The sequence below is a fragment of the Narcine bancroftii genome, chromosome 14, assembly GCF_036971445.1.
Source record: "Narcine bancroftii isolate sNarBan1 chromosome 14, sNarBan1.hap1, whole genome shotgun sequence".
Lineage (NCBI taxonomy): Eukaryota > Metazoa > Chordata > Chondrichthyes > Torpediniformes > Narcinidae > Narcine > Narcine bancroftii.
In genome coordinates, this window is record NC_091482.1 from 20,519,266 (window position 1) to 20,535,698 (window position 16,433).

General features: G+C 44.6%; 1 protein-coding gene across 1 annotated transcript in view; it reads right to left on the bottom strand.

Annotated features, from left to right (window-relative positions):
- castor2 (cytosolic arginine sensor for mTORC1 subunit 2) overlaps positions 1–16,433 on the bottom strand; it is a 148,570-nt gene that overhangs the window by 69,496 nt on the left and 62,641 nt on the right. The window contains exon 2 of the mRNA XM_069912134.1: positions 11,490–11,560. Within this exon, the coding sequence (XP_069768235.1) occupies positions 11,490–11,560 (71 nt within the window). The remainder of the gene's footprint in view (positions 1–11,489; positions 11,561–16,433) is intronic.

Sequence of the window (16,433 nt, forward strand, 5' to 3'; positions counted from 1 at the left end):
TCTGACAGCAAGCTCCATGGCCATCAGGGCCAATTACTTAAACCTTGGGAAAGGAGGCAGATTTCAAATAGCATCTGAAAAAGAGAGAAGTGGAAGGAAGAAATTCCACAGCATATGCACCTGAACAACTGAAGGCTCCATGATGAAACAACTGAATCGGGAAATGGGGAAGAGGCCAGAATTGCAGAAGTGAAGTCTCGGGAGAGCTGCTGCGGGTTAGATGGTTGGGAGAGACGAGACCATGAAGTGGTTTCAAAACAAGGTGAGGCCTTTAAAGCTTTGCGTAAACAGGAGCCACTGTCGATCTGGAGGCACCGGAGAGGGGCTTGGTACTAGGTAGGGCGTGGCCGGGAACGCTCGTGTTGACTGAGAGCAGAATAACTGTGCTCAGCCAGCCCTACGTTGAATGGTCGAGCGGAGGCAACAAAAACAGGACGAAAAGAGTAATTTCACTCAAAAGCACAAGGGTTCCTGCCTAGTAACCCGTGTGAAACAGCAGTAGGGTCACATTTCCAGATGATGTGAGCAGTCTCCCTGTCCCACGTTTATAAACTAAATTTCATAAATCTATTTTTCACATTTTTTTTTGTCAACAATGCATCGTCGCCATTTTCAGAGAAAACATTTGGCTCGATGTCAAAAACCATTCAATGGCAGAACCAGCTCTAACTACAGTTTTTATATGTTTTTGAACGACAACTCCTGCAGAACAGGAACATAGCTGCAGGGGTGTGTATAGGTGACTGATCATCTAAATCTTTACATTTTAAGGTGCCTCTGGAGAGCACAGCATCTGCAAAATGCTCTGTTTGCTCAGCCGCTGTGTGCCGCTGGTGTTGCCAAAACTGCTGAGTCAGTGGAAGCAAACAGGCAGTTTTGGCAGACAGCTCTGGTCCTTTGCATTAAATAGGAACCCTCAAACACAGAGGAAGAGCGTCAAGGAGGGCAAAAGGGAATGCTTTTCCCACTGACGTTGGATGATAAATTCATTGGCGAGGGTCAAACCTTCAAGTAACCTCATTTAATTCGCGAGTTAAGGGGGAGAATTGCCCCAGCCTTGGGGCTCAAGCAGGGAAGGGGTGGTTTTGTAGCTAAATTTGAGGGAGGACTGTCAAATCCAGTTGAACATCTTAAAATGCAGGCTCTGTAAAGATGACCCCCCCTCCACCAATTCACTCATTGGATCATTTATTATTAAACGGTTCTTGTTTGGGGGGGGGGGGAAGAGGGCATTTAGAAGTCCTCTGTAAATTGCGAGCAGGTGTAAAGTGTCACAGTAACTTAAAAAAATACCAATCACTTGGAAATGATTCCATATTTCCTTAAATGAAACATCTCCATTCTCATACAGATCGAAGACTGACAAAATTATCACCAGAAGCGGAACACATTCATGTATTTAAAAAAAATGTGACATTTTTAAAACAGTGCATAACATTTTATGAAGTCTGACAAAGAACAGGCTCTGGGGAAGTTAAAATGTTCCTTCAATCCTCGAGAAACGAAACATATTTCCATTTATTTTTCTCCTGGTCCTGAAGGCAGCAAACTCCTCCACTCTTGAACCAGTTCATCACTGTGTCCTGACTTCAGCTATGGTCGACTTTCATCGTGACTGGCCGGGTACACGTCAGGTACATTAGTGTTCTGTTTAATAGCTGCTTGCATGAGGAGCCAAATTCACAGGACCAGAAACAAATCCTATTCCATGCACGACTGCACGTTCAATGCAATTTCTTCAGCACTTTTGGATCGCAAACCACAAGTTCTCCATTTTTGTTTTCTTTAAGAGGAAGTCCCGTTATTTTAAAAATTGTTATTTTCGTACTTCACTGGATTGTGTCCATTTTGTGAATTCTCCTGTGTACCTCCTGGCAACAAGGAACATCGAGGAGTTGATTTGATTTAAACAGCAATTTCTTTGTCCAACTGTGAGACTGGAATTCAAAACAAGCTTAGCTCTAACTTGCCAGGTTTTGTCCAGCAGACCAAAATCTGGGCCCATTGCCTCAACTCTCCATTCCTGCTTCTATCTCCTTCCACCACCACCCCCCCACCCCACACTCCGTGATCGACATGATCAACCGGGATCAATGTCTGAAGAGGGCGTGGAAAACTGTTGAGGAACCCTACCAATCCATCCCACACACAGCATCTTTCAGGTTCTCCTGTCGGGGAAGAGATACAGGAGGATCAGAGCCAGAAACCACCACCAGGATGAGGAACAGCTTCTTTCCAAGGGCAGTGAGAATGCTGAACAACCAAAGGAACTGCTCGCACTAACCCTCCAAGACTATCATAGTCACAGAACAATATTTATTTATTTATGAGTATAGATGAATACTTGTCTTGCCTACGTATTGTTTGCCTGTATATGTGCTATGTCTGGTTGTATGTCTGTGTGTTTTGCACTGAGGACCAGAGAACGTTCTGTCGTCGGATTGTATTTCTGCAATCGGATGACAGTAAACTTGACTTCTGTCATCACACGCACTTTCTGATCCCTCAACATCATACCCCCATTAGCCCACTTCTTCTGTTGATCTCCAGATGTTGAATAAACCTTACAAATAAATACCCTTTGTCACCATTCATCATTTACCATAGGACGACTGCTGCACACAAACTAGGAGGATAAGGGTTTAGAAGACTTCATCAGCTCTTGAGGTACTTCAGGGTGTCCTGAGGCTGTTACATGTACACTGGCAGTTTAATGATCTGAATTTGGATTAATTATCCAGAAATTAAGAAGCTGAGAGCAATGAAAGTAATGGTCCATCTGTTGTGAAAACCCAGCGTGTTCACTGAAGTAATCTTGTTTGAATTTGTCTAAAGTCCCATTCCATGTTGTTAAATCTAAAGTAGCCCTCTGCACTGACTCAGCAACAAAAACTATAACACACATATAACCAAAGGGCAATGATCAATGATGCCTACAGGAAATGAATAAAAGGCCTCTTTTTCTTTTGTGCTTTGTTGGGATTCGTCATTGGGCCTAAAGATGCTGCCTCCCCTGCTCATCTCAGTGAATGAACAGGAGGCAAATCCCACTCACTCCCAACCCTGCTCATGGAGCAATGGTGGGTGCACCCCACAAGGCCAGCTCACCTCCATGCAAGACCTTCATCCGTTGTTTTACTTGTGGTGAGCCCACTCACACCTTGACCCAACAACTTGCCCCAAGTTTGTGTCATCTTCCCCTCTCTGGATGTGGCTACAGAGTCTGCCGCCATCTGGCCAAGCGGTCAGTTTGAACTTCATCCTCACGGAATCCTGGCTGACGTCCAGGTTCGTGAACACGCCTTACTTTATTCCACCAGCTCTCACATTTCCACACCCCCGCCCCCCCACCCTTATACATGGGAGGAAACTTCTGAGTTTGTTTCCATTGTTCAGCTTTCGTTTTTTTCCCTTGCTGTGAGGAGTTGAGCATCTTCCTTAATAAATCATCACAGCCTCGCCACACAGCTCCCCCCAAATCTCTCCCTGCCTAAACTCTTCCTAACCCCTCAGCTGCACCATTTCAACACTTTCGATCCCAGATTTATAAAAAAAGATTTTGATCACTTGATTGATTCCTGGCCGCCCACAGTTCCCCACTTGTTCTTGTTCAGGATTGGTTTGCCTTCTCAGCAGCAGGGAGCAGCCTCATTGAGCCCCTCATGTGTTTTCATTCTGTTCCGTGGTTTTTATTTCCTCTTTATATGGTTATTCATTTGAGTGTGTGGTAGCAGTGAAAAGCAAGAACATGTGCAACACCCCACAAGGTCAGGATATACCGTCCCTTGGGAGCACCTCACAGAAGTGATTCATGCTGGAGGGGTGGAATCGAGATCAGTGGATCTCAACCTTCTTCTTTCCACTCACATACCACTTTAAGCATTCCCTGGGCCATCGGTGCTCTGTGATTAGTAAGGGATTGCTTAAGGTGGTACGTGACAGGAAAGAAAAAGTTTTAATCAGACCTAATGGACTCATTGTGGTGATACACCACTAGCCTATTGCAGGGGGTGATCTCTGCACCTACAGGAAGATCACCGGAGGGCAGACCACACCAGGCCAGGTGTCAACCAACCGGTCGGGATATAATCCTGAGCAGGCCCCTCCTAAGCCAGTCACTCGGGAGCCACCAGTACAGCTACCACTGTAGCAGCGACTTTTAACTGAATAAAGCCTGTTGTAAAGTCTTTCTCGAGTTTTGTGTCTGCTTACTGTGGCAGCAGTGCATCACACTTGTTATGTGCAGGGTTTCATCGCTCCAAAGGAAATGGGCCAATGACATTTCTTCTCAAGCAAAATATTTCAGTAACAATTGGGTCCAGAGCAGTGGTTCTCAACTTTCCCTTCCCACTCACATCCCACCTTAAACACCAGAGCACCGATGGCATAGGGAATGCTTAAAGTGGGATGCGAGTGGAAAGAAAAAGGTGGAGAACCACTGATCGAGATTGTTGCTAGTGAAATATAAGTTAGCGACGTGACAGTCGGAGGAATGAAAGATGCAGGCGCAAATGCAGTGGTGAATATGAGAATTATTTCAATACCTGTAATTCTATGGGGAAAGAGAAGCCTAAAATCTCGAGCTTGCAGTATTTTGACTACAAAAGAAACTTGGGTTTTACTGAATGGTTCATGAAGATGGCAACTTTCCATTTGAGTGCTCCATACTGACTCTCACACACATATAACCCTGGTGCCAACAGACCAAAGGTGCTCCCTGTCTCTCCTCTGCCCTTATTTCTCCTTTTCCTCTAACTCTGTTTCTCTCACTCTTCCCCTCCCCCTCGGTCTCCTTTTATCCAGCTCTACATTCACAGAGCACCCACATCTTCCCCGATCATTCTCACCTTTCTAGTGTCCTCCTGTCCATGTCCAATTATCACCTTTTGTCTGTTGGTCTGCGATCCTCCCCGCCCTTTCTCCCCTTCTCCTCAGTCTTTAAATTTGGGTGCCTGTCTGCTTTTAGCTCATGCCTTCGGGAAGGGCTCAGGCCCCAAACATTGGGTTGGTGTAGCGGTTCGCGCAATGCCTTTCTAGCGCCAGCAATGGGGACCGGACCAGGTCTCGTGTCCAAGGAGTTTGCACGTTATCCCCGTGCCTGCATGGGGTTATTCCGGGGGGAGGGGTTTCCAGTTTCCTCCCACTGTTCAACATCTTTTGGGGGTGTAGGCTAATTGGGTGGCACAGACTTGTGGGCCAAAATGGCCTGTTACTGTGCTGTACGTCTAAATTAACCTTTATCTCCTCTGGATGCTGTGAGACCTTTGAAGTTCCTCCAACATTTTTGTGTTTTTTCTACTATCACAGCATTTGCAGACTTTCAAGATTCCCAGCGTCAGAACACTCAATGTGTGTTAACCATCAGCAATGGCTCCGTTCACAAAGTTGGGCAATTGATCCCCTGACCAAGGAGCAAAGCTAAGGTTGTGTGCTCCAGGAAACTACTGCACAGTTTCCACTACCATGAAAGCAATTTTTTTTCCCTCGCGGGGAATTATATTGTCCTTCATATCTTAACGGAGGCTGAAGGGGAGAGAGAAGTCCCAGAGCCTTGGGACAATCCAAAAAGTCCTGAAGGAGCTTGGTCAGAATGGAAATGAGGCAAGTGAATTAAGACTTTTTATTTAAAAAAAAGGACACATAAGCCAAGGACGAATGAAATAAAATTGGAAAATGGCACAAGGCACTTGCAGCACCTGTAGAAAGTTCAGGGTGGAGACCCTTCAACTAACCCAGTTTTGGAGCTGAAATCTTAACACTGCTTTTATTTCCACAGTGGCTGCCTGATCTGTGGAGGACATCGAGCATTTTCAGTTTTTAATCGGAAAACAGTCACATTTAATTAAGTTATTCAACAGAAATTAGTTTTGCCCAGTGGCTATGTGCAACACAAGCGTTCCTAATTATTTGGATCATTAGATCAAAGTCGTGTAGGATGATGGCCAATAATGGAGGAGAGAGAGGGTAATGATGGTGCTGTATTTCCAAGAGCCTGTTGAAAACTCGTTCAACCAACTCCTTCCAAAGGTTGTGTATGAGGGCTAAGTGCACCCCAGGCTGGATGATCACCTTGAGTCCAACAGAATGCTGCTCTCAGCCCACCCCTTCACAACAGGACTCAGGAAAGACTTGCAGAGGCACAAATTCATTAGCACCCAAGGCAAGCATACAGCGACTCGATCCAGTGCACCATGGTTCTGTGAACACAAGCAAACAGTCCTTGTCGCAGCTTTCATCAGATGAGGTGAACGGGGAATCTGTGCATGGATGACACTGGAGATGCAGAAAGGATGGACATAACGAATTAATTAACTTTAATTACGGTTAATTCAGGTTCCTTTTATTGTCAGATATTAAAACATTAAAATGTAATATCCATGATGTACTATAACATTGGTCTGTTACAAGGCAAACAAGGAGTGGTATGCGCTAATGGTGATAGAAAACCTTCCTCACATGAATGAGTTGATCAGACGGCAATGGGCCACATCCCTTTTCTTTCTCTGCTGCTCCTTGACCACCTCCTGATCTATTGATGCACACAAAAGGCATTGGTCCGACGCAGCCTCCATCAGGGGGACTGATGCTGTGCATGTATCAGCAGATTGCGAACCCAGTTAAAGGCCAGGCAGTGTGGCTCATCACTAGAAGACAAACTTATTCACCAAGGGTCTACCCAATGGTTCGCCTCATCAAGGAGGACTGGGGCTATCCAGGAAGCGCCCAGAACCTCATTCCATTGTAAATAGTGTGCACAGACAAGCACTCGCCAAGGGAGCCCACGAGGCAACGTGGCACCACCTGAGACTCCTCGAACCTGGTTGAAGATTCGGGCCAGGGGTTGATTGGGTCGGAAGGCGAGAAGCAGCAGATGCTGGAATCATTAGGCAAAAATAATGAGAGGCCGGAGGGACTCATTGGGCCAAAAAGCATCCATGGAGAGGTAATGGCCAGATGACGTTGTGGATTCAGATCCTTTGGTGAGACAACAGTGGGAAGGAATGTTTAAACAGGAAGTTGGAGGGGCCAAAAGTAGTAAGATACTGCACAGAGGTGCATTGTGTGGATGCAGGAGAACACCTCTTCTCTTCTCACTTAAAAGGGATGGTGAGTGAAAAGCAAGTACTGGATGGGTTTGGAGAACGGGAACAGGAAAAGGCCAGAGGGAGACAGGGATGCAAGGGGCTGTGGTTATCCACCTCAACACTATTCTCAAGAACTATATGCCCTATCGGGCAATTGCATCGTGCTTGTCAAAGTAGGTTCCACATACAGTATAAGTAGGTGGCACAGTTGGCATAGAGGTTAGCGCAATGGCTTTTCAGCATCAACGATCAGGACCAGGGTTCAAATCCCGCGCTGTCCCTAAGGAGTTTTTTTTTTCCCAGGGGCTCCGGTTTCCACTCACCATTCAAAACATACTGGAGGTGTAGGTAAATTGGACTTGTGGGCCAAAGTGGCCTGTTACCTGTGCTGTATGTCTAAAAAAAAACATTTAAAAAATAACCTCAAACACGCCAGTCATGTGAGTCGTCTCGTCTGCTGCACAGTTCCTCAATGGCCATTGTTATAAGGCAGCCTCCCGGAAATACTTCTCCAGATGCCCAAAGCAAAAAAGGCATCTCCCACAGCCTGCATTTCCCCTGAAACGAAGCAAGACCTTGTGCTCGCAATGTCCCAGGATCGCAAGGCTTGGATCCATTCACTTCGACCAAAGTTCCACCACTTGGCCAAGTCACTTCAGAAGACAATCAGTGCCAATCATCCGAGACAGTTTTGCAACACAACCGACCATCAAGCCGGTTTATTCACAAATCATTTAGCATCAACGGTTAACTCTCAAATTGGTCTTCAAAAATCTTGCAGATTCTGGAAGGCAAAATGGCATCTGGAATTTCTGGCTTGTATAGCCACATAATCCTCTGAACGGTAGATTCCCCCTTGAGGAAAACACTCCTGTCAAGTAATTAACGAGTGCTGCAGGAGATCCTCAGAGACATGGTGTCTGGAAAACAAGGCTTGGCCCAAAGAGACTGAGGTGTCTTGAGTGACCTTCTGAAGGGATCACTAACAGGTGACCTACTGACTTAATTCCATCTAATAAATAAGACCTTATCCTAGCTTGCAGCTGCAGTTGCCATTTTAAGGATGCAGCACTTCTTAAAATAACTCCAAAACTAAGAGACAATATAGGAGAGGAAACCAATTAGAGACAGAGAAATGCTCAATTTTTTTTGACTCCGAGACAAGTTATAACATTGGCAACAACTGTACTCTTGGGTATTTGCATAAGTAGAATATTGTCCAGTTCTCCACATCCAATATTCCATTGGAGGCTGAGAGAATGCAGTTCCAGTGCATACCCATTTGGCACATGGAATTTTCCTCATGGGATCCTGGTTGATGGATTAGAGCATTCTGCAGGTCATTTCTGTAAAATTGTCAGTGACCCTTCTCTCACTGTCAATTCCCAGCTCATTCTTTTTAAGCAGACTGGATTCTTACCCAAGCACTATTTTTAACTGCAAGAGTCTGGAGGGCCCTTTCTGGCACTGTGCACTCATGGGGAGAGATCATTTATTGAACCTGTTCAGCGTCAAGTTTACTAGGTACAAATCACAAGATTGAGGCGCAGCTTCCCAGCAGTGTGGCCCGAAACAACCATCCAGACATGGGTCACAGTACTGAGGAGGTTAAATGTGTTCACTATCACTTGTGCATAAACCTTACAGCTCACGCACATTGAGACCGGAAAGGCTTTTGTTTGACCTGGGCTGCTCCTCGGAAAGCAGCAAGGACTTGCAGTGGAGGTTGGAAAGGTGTCGATTCAAATTAAACCCACCAAGAGCATTAAGTGTTCATATTACAAGCACAGTTTGTATGCGATGTGAGAACATTCCCAATCAAACTTTCTGATGATGAACTTATTAGATGTGTGTAGATGCATTACTTTCAAGTATTGATTGTTTTTGAAGGCGTCAGCAATATCAAATTTGAAGTCAGATTTTGTTCCCTTTCATTCCCCTTAATTCAATTTTCATTCCCTTCTAGTTAACACTTCTTTCTCCAACATCTGCTGGATATTTCGAAATCTCCCACTGTTCCAACAGCAGTCCGCACTTTCACCAGCTTGCCAAACAAAACACTCTTAAATGCTACGGTGTACAATCAAGTCCATCTACAGCTTGGTAACAGCAGAATCTGGGCCATTGTAACCCAACCTCCATGAGGACTTACACCCAGCATGGAGCTCACTTTCAGGAACAGAAGAGCCCAAGTTGTCTCATAAATTCAAAAGGTTTGCTTCCACAAAATAAATTGGGGATTACGATAGGCAACTTCAAGCTGAACACAAAGATATTTTCAGATATGCTGCATCACGTAGGAAGTTGAAGAAACATCAAGTTATCTAATTAGCTTTTAATGAATTTAGCATAATGAGGCCGACACATTGCGGTAGTTCAACTGTCCCAAAAATGTTTTCCTGCTGATTTTCGTTTGTGCTCAGCATCTGATGCCTCTCATGTCAGTGTCCAATAATAGCCGACCAGCATTGGTACCACTTTTCCACGGTCTCAGAGTACTGGCGAAATTTTTCACCAGGTTCGTCACTGACTGAATCAAGATCAGAAGGGAAGGCGTCAAAATGAATTTCAACGACATGTTGCACTTTATCGTGGTTTCGTATGATTGAAGCACGTTAAAAATGTGAGAGGAAATCACAAAAATAGGTTATATCTAAAATAAACGGTGCACGATACGAAAATGTTTTTGTGATCATCAGCCCAAAATCCATAAAATGCACCCAAAAGTGCTCAGGAAGAAAAATCTTCGTCGTCCAGTGTGTGTGTTTTTTTAAGGTGCTGGCAACAATATTCGGAGGAGCTGGAGCCTGCAGAAAGAACTGGGAGGGGTAGCAAGATGAAGCAGAAACTAGGATTTTCTGAATGCTCCCTCTTACACGCAATTGACCAACAATCCTCGGTACGTTTTGAACGGTGGGAAAAAACTGGAACCCCCGGGGAAACCCATGGAGACATGGGGAGAACATACAAACTCCTTACAGACAGTGCGGGATTCGAACCCTGGTCCCAATCATTGGTGCTGTAACAGCATTACACTAACCCCGCCGCCTTGTATGAATATGAATATTCATTCATACTCATCTGAAAATCAAAAAATAAATGCCATTTGCAGAAATCTGAGATACAAATTTTCAGAGAAAGGGTAAAAATCTACCCGCCATGGCCCTCTTAATGGCGACCTTCATGCGTGGCTCCATCAATCTGTACCTCCATCCTGAGCATGTAAACACTGAGTGTCACTACATACCAAGGCTCTCAGACCCCAGTGTTACAAGGATGGATCTGGCCACACTGCCACAGAATTTTCCTCTCAGCTGGACCATGCCGTAGCACTAGTGTTTGTGAAAGAAGACTCTTGATGATGCCCATCAGGCAGTTGTCGGTATCGAATGTCATAGAGGCAAGATTAGATGGTGGGCCTTGCCAGACGTTCCCCAAGCACATGGTCAAAAGTCATTTGGCAGAATCCCTCATCCACCACAACTCACAAGCAAGTACGAGGGAGTCCTTTGGCTGGTGATGAGAGGGATTCACCATCAGATGCTTCAATAGAGTAGGAGGCTCAGTGCCACTGCCCTCCACCTCTTCTCGAATGTGCTTTTGCCAAGAAGGATCGAAAAGAGATGCAGCAGTTCCTGGCAGACGACATCCCGACTGCTGTTGGAGGGCCTCGACTATTCCGAGAAAGTCACTCTCTGATTGGCCCAAAACCTGCTGGCCTTCTGGGGCAAGGACTCGTCCGAAACGGAATGGTGCAGACTGAAACGTTCCAAACCTCCAGGACTAACGCTTGGTGCATCCCCCACCCCCACCCCAACAGCTCTAGAGGGAGCGGACGGGACTTAAGGCCCTTGTGCCATTTGCAAACTGCGGGAATGGAACCTCCAATTATCGGTGTGAAAGGAAAACTCGTCACACGGATGTGATGTAAACAGAAAAAAATGTTACACTGCAAATACTTTCTCATAGATTGACAAATTATACGAATGTCACATTTTTAGGAAATATATTACTGCTCAGCTCATTTTAAAAGCCCTTTTGTCACCACCGCAATTTAAACTTAGATCCAAACTTTAAAAGTAGTCTTGCATCAATAATACATGACTAGGGAAGAACTGCAACACTGAGTATTAGAAATTTATTGAAAGTAATGTTGGCAAGCAGACTACAAATGCTTCTTCATTTGTGTCTACCAATTCCCATGGGCACTGAAGCATCTTGAGATAGGTTACAGTGTGGTTCATTAAAGCATTGCTGTGTTTGCATTAGTATATGGTCTTCCCATTGAGATTCAATCCTAGACTGTTAACTCACTTATAAGAACTGACACCGCTGGCAGAATGAAAAATGTCTTACAAGGTCTAACAGCCCCCCTTATTGATGAAGACAACCAATGGTTCTCACCCTTAAAGCCCTCCTCATCGACGATGATGGTGTAGTCTTCGGGAGTCTCCGTTAAACTGAAGAACTTGCACCTGGGGTGAAGAGAAATTGAAAGCAAAGTCATCGACATGTGACAGTTCAGCAGTTGGCCTTTCCACAGTTAATGAACACTGTATCGAAACTTGTGAACATCGGATAGTTCTCAAATTAAAATTAAAAATGGAAAATTAAGAAAATCGCCGAGCAGCAGGCCTTAGGACACTGATCCGCCATAAGGTCTTTCATCCAAGCATCCAGTGACTGAAGAATATCTTGAGAAGGGCACGTACATATAGGAAAAAAAGGGATCTGCTGTGAGCCAAAATGAGAGCTCTCTGATGTTCCCAGAGAAATAAGAAGGGTATGGGTTTTAGAAGGTTTAATTACATGTAGGTTTCCATGCAGACCCAGGGAGCACAAGTGCTCATCTGCTATCCAAGCAGAATTGCAGAGTCTCTCCAGGACAGGACATACGTTTGCATGCCCACAATCCCCACGGAATTTTCTCATTACCCACCAGGCGTCCAGGACTGATTTGGGGGTTGTGCAAGTGATGTGCTGCCACGCGATGCCTTCGACCTGCCCCTTGGCTACCCCAGGAAAACGATGTGGTCAAGGTATTAAATGGCTTGAACCTACCACCCCCAGCACTTTCATCCGTCTCACAACATAGCCAACCCTCTCAGTGATTGAAACATAAGGTCAAGTGGCCTACAGCTTGGTAGGTGTACCAGAACATCTTAAAAAGGGAAGTAGAATAATTCCAGCATATGGATGGCTGCTTTTATCAACAGGTTCTTTATTAGTGATGAGGCTGCCAGCAGAAAAAGCGATTCTCAGTAACGGAGCTACAGTACTAAATGACCAAGCTGTCACGAAGACTCATTTGGTTCACTACTGACCTCAAGAGCAAGCAAACTGCCACCCTGACCCACCAATGTGGCTGCCCATTCACAAGATCACAAGACAAAGGAACAGAACCAGGCCACTAGGCCCATCGAGTCTGTTCCGTGAATCTACACTAAGCTACTCTACACTAGTTCTAATTTCCGGCCTTTTCCCCCATATCCCTTGATGCCCTTACTCATGAGATATCTGTCTATTTCTTGTTTAAATACTCCCAGTAATCTGGCTTCCACTGCTGTATGCGGCAGTGAGTTCCACAGATCCATGACCCTCTGGCTAAAGAAGTTCTTTCTCATCTCTGTTTTATATGGATAGCCTCTAATTTTCAGACTATGACCCCTTGTCCTCGATTAACCCACCAAGGGAAACATCTTACCCGCATCCACCCTGTCTAAACCTTTCAAAATACTCTCCCAAACGCTCCTCATATGTTAGCCCTTGCATTCCGGGAATCGTCCTAGTCAATCTCCTCTCACCCTCTCCAACAACGTCACATCCTTTCCAAGATAAGGGGTCCAAAACTGCACATAGTTCTCCTTCTGAAAAGGCTCAGAGCAAACATGCCGCCGAGTTTAATGGGAATGGACAAAAAAAAACCGCCAGGTGCCTGCATCATGAGAATAAATACAGCAAAACAACGCCAAAAGGATAAGTGTATTTTCCGGTTGCTTGAGATTGCGTGTGCCCGATTGACGAACTAATGGTGAGGCGCATCAATTTTAAATGTCCGTGTTTTTTTTCCTCAATTTTTTTTTCTGGTTGCTTGAATTCCGGATAACAGGGGTTTGGCTTCATTTCATTGTAAAAGGTTTTACCCTGACACAGGGCTCAGGCCTGAAATATTACTTTATTTCTTATGCTACTGCATGCCCCTGCTGAAGTTTCTCCAGCACATTTCGGAATTGAACGTTATAAAAAGTTGCTGTGAGCTTGCTGCATGCCCCTCCAGTAGCCACTCCTGGTTCAAAAGGACAGGAAAACTGGGGCTCATTGATTATCAGCGTTGGAGCTCCACTCTGCTTTTTTCTCAACTAAGTGAAGCCCCAGAAATTCCATGGCATTGAACAGAACCTCATACAAAAGTCTCAAATCCATAAATCTGGTGGTGGAAATTCCAAACCAGCCAACACGTTTCCAATCTGATGTCACCTTACCCTGCCAGCGCTCATTTGCCTTGAGACAGATGGAGAGGAGATTGAGTTGTCCACTGTTTCAAAAAGCACAGCACGGTTGGCGTAGTGGTTCGTGTAACACCCTTAGAGTGCCAGCAATCGGGACCGGGGTTCGAATCTGTAAGGAGCTTGTACGTTCTCCTTGAGTCTGCGTTGTTTTCCTGGGTGTGGGGGGGGGGGTCGGGGGGGACACTGGTTTCCTCCCACTGTTCGAAATGTACCAGGGTGTAGGTTAATTGGGCAGGATGAACTCGCCTGTTATTGTGCTGTAGGTCTAAATTTATTTATTTTTTAAATGTAATGATTGGCACAAGTTAATTTAGTTTAAGTTGAAGGAATCCCCTTTTTCTGCCAATTTTAATTCAACTAATTCTAAGTAGTTAATTATTCAGTAATAATCGTGCACTATTAGAAATACAGAAATGTTGGAATTTAGTCAGGGAAGGAAAACATTTCCCCCATCATAAATGATCTTTTGGTAAATCCCAATTTCTAGCTCTTAAATGTCACCCAGACCCAGGGCTTTTGCCTCTCCTACTCTTTAATCTTTCAGCGACTCCTGTCGAGAAAGAGATATGGGAGTATCAGAGCCAGCGCCACCAGGCTGAGGACCAGCTTCTTCACATGGGCAGCATGAATGATGAATGACCAAAGAAGCTGCTCACACTAACTATCCGTTATCCGGAATTGAAGCAACTGGCAACCTCAAGCAACCAGCAAAAAAAAAGCAGAAAATAAGTTGGTAAAAAAATACGGGACTAAAATTTGTGCGCCTCACCGTTAGTTCTTCATTCACACAACATACAGTTTCAAGCAACCAGAAAACTCGCTCATCCAATCCCCCGCAAATGCTGGATACTGTTTTACAATATTTATTTATTGTTATATATGTATATATGACCTGTTTATCTGTATGTGTGTTACGTCATAAGATCGCAAGATACAGAAGCAGAAGTTGGCCCGTTGAGTCTGCTCCACCATCCTAATTGCGAGCTGATCCATCCACCCACTCAGCCCAACTTCCCAGCCTTCTCCCCATAACCGTTGATGGCCCGACTAATCAAATACCTGTCAATCTCTGCTTTAACTACACCCAAGAATATCACTTCCACAGCCGCCTATGGCTGTAAGTTCCACAGATTCACGACCCTCTGTCTAAAGAAAATTTCCCGCATTTATGTTTTAAATAGATGCCCTGAGGTTGGGCCCTCTTGTTATAGAATCCCCTGCATCGAGAAACATCCTTGCCACATCTATTCTGCCCAGGCCTTTCAGCACCCAAAATGCCTCTATGAGACAACCCCCCCACCCCACCACCTCCCCACCCCATCCTTCTATACTCCAACTAGTCCAGCCCGAGAGCTGACAATCATTCCTCATGTGCTAACCCTTTCATTCCTGGTTGTATGCCTGCATGTTTTGCACCAAGAACCTGAGAATGCTGTTTCGTTGGATTGTACTTGTGCAATCGGATGGTAATAAACTTAAATTTGGCATTGAGTTCCTGCCTTTTCCACTATTTGAGTGTGTTTTGATTTTCTCTAACCACTCCACAAATTAACAAATGCACACCACCTAGTTACTCTCCTCCCTGCTAAGGGAAATCGACCCTTCCTTCTTACTCGGCGCCTCTGTTTTACTTTGTGAAAGATGTGATGAGTATCTATGCACCTTCCAAATTAAAAACCAGTGTGAACTGCAAACGACAAAAAGGGCAGTCAAAATTTGGCATGATTTGGAGGATGCACAAAAAAGATTTGTTAAGATAGCTCTAGCCATAGCAAAAAAATGTATTATGTCAACCTGGAAATCGGAAGATAATTTGAAAATACAACAATGGTATATAGAAATGAATAAATGTATTCCATTAGAAAAAATAACATATAGTTTAAGAAATAATATTGAAATATTTGAACAAATATGGGAGCCTTACATGAAACACACGAAAACCTACCGGGGACATTCACTACCTAAATTAACGAAAGGAGAAGGAAATGAAAAGAATTGACTCAGTGGAATTTCTTGTTTATTTTTATTGAATGACAACATTGTTTGACTGGTTTAATGTATCTTAGATTTTGTACTTTAAATGGACGGGAGGGGGGAGGTAGGGAGGGTGGGATGGGAGGAGGGGGGGGAGAAAATGGCACTGTATATATTTGAAAAGGAAAAATATGTATCATGGTTAATGTGGTTTATGGTGTGAAAAAAAAAAAAAATTTTTTTAAATTGCGAACTAAATCTAGTGCCACGAAAAACTAGCTCTTTGGGTCTGCCCTCCTCGGCCACCTGTGACAGCCACACGTTTCATCAGTAGGTCGAGGCTTCTTGTGGACAAGAAAATGTTGCACTCGGTGATTACGGACTGAAGAATTGCTGCAATCCACATACACAATATGCATCATTTACTAGTCCTTAGCCCATCAGTAGCTGACTTCATCTGATGCGGGGGGTGGGGGGGGGGACGGACATGGGACACACCCTGAACCCCTAAGACCTCCAGAGAGGGCGCAGAATTACACGTTAGAGAGCAAGTCAGATGTGGCAGGCAGCAGAACAGATGCTGATGTATGGGCAGGGTGAAACGGATTTTTCCAGCTATTGGAATGTTTCACAATGAATAGTACTTCTGGAATTTGCTGAAGAAACAAATATCTGACGCCAGATACAGGATTCAAAAGTTAAAGCTGCAGAATATCTAAATATAAAGACCAACAGCTGAAGGAATCAATAAAGTGGAACAAAAGCCACCAAACAGCAATTAGGTCAATCCTAACTAAAACCTCTCGGTAAGACATGCGATGGGGATAGTGTCTGCATGGGAAGGCAAAACTATTTTGGGAACAGT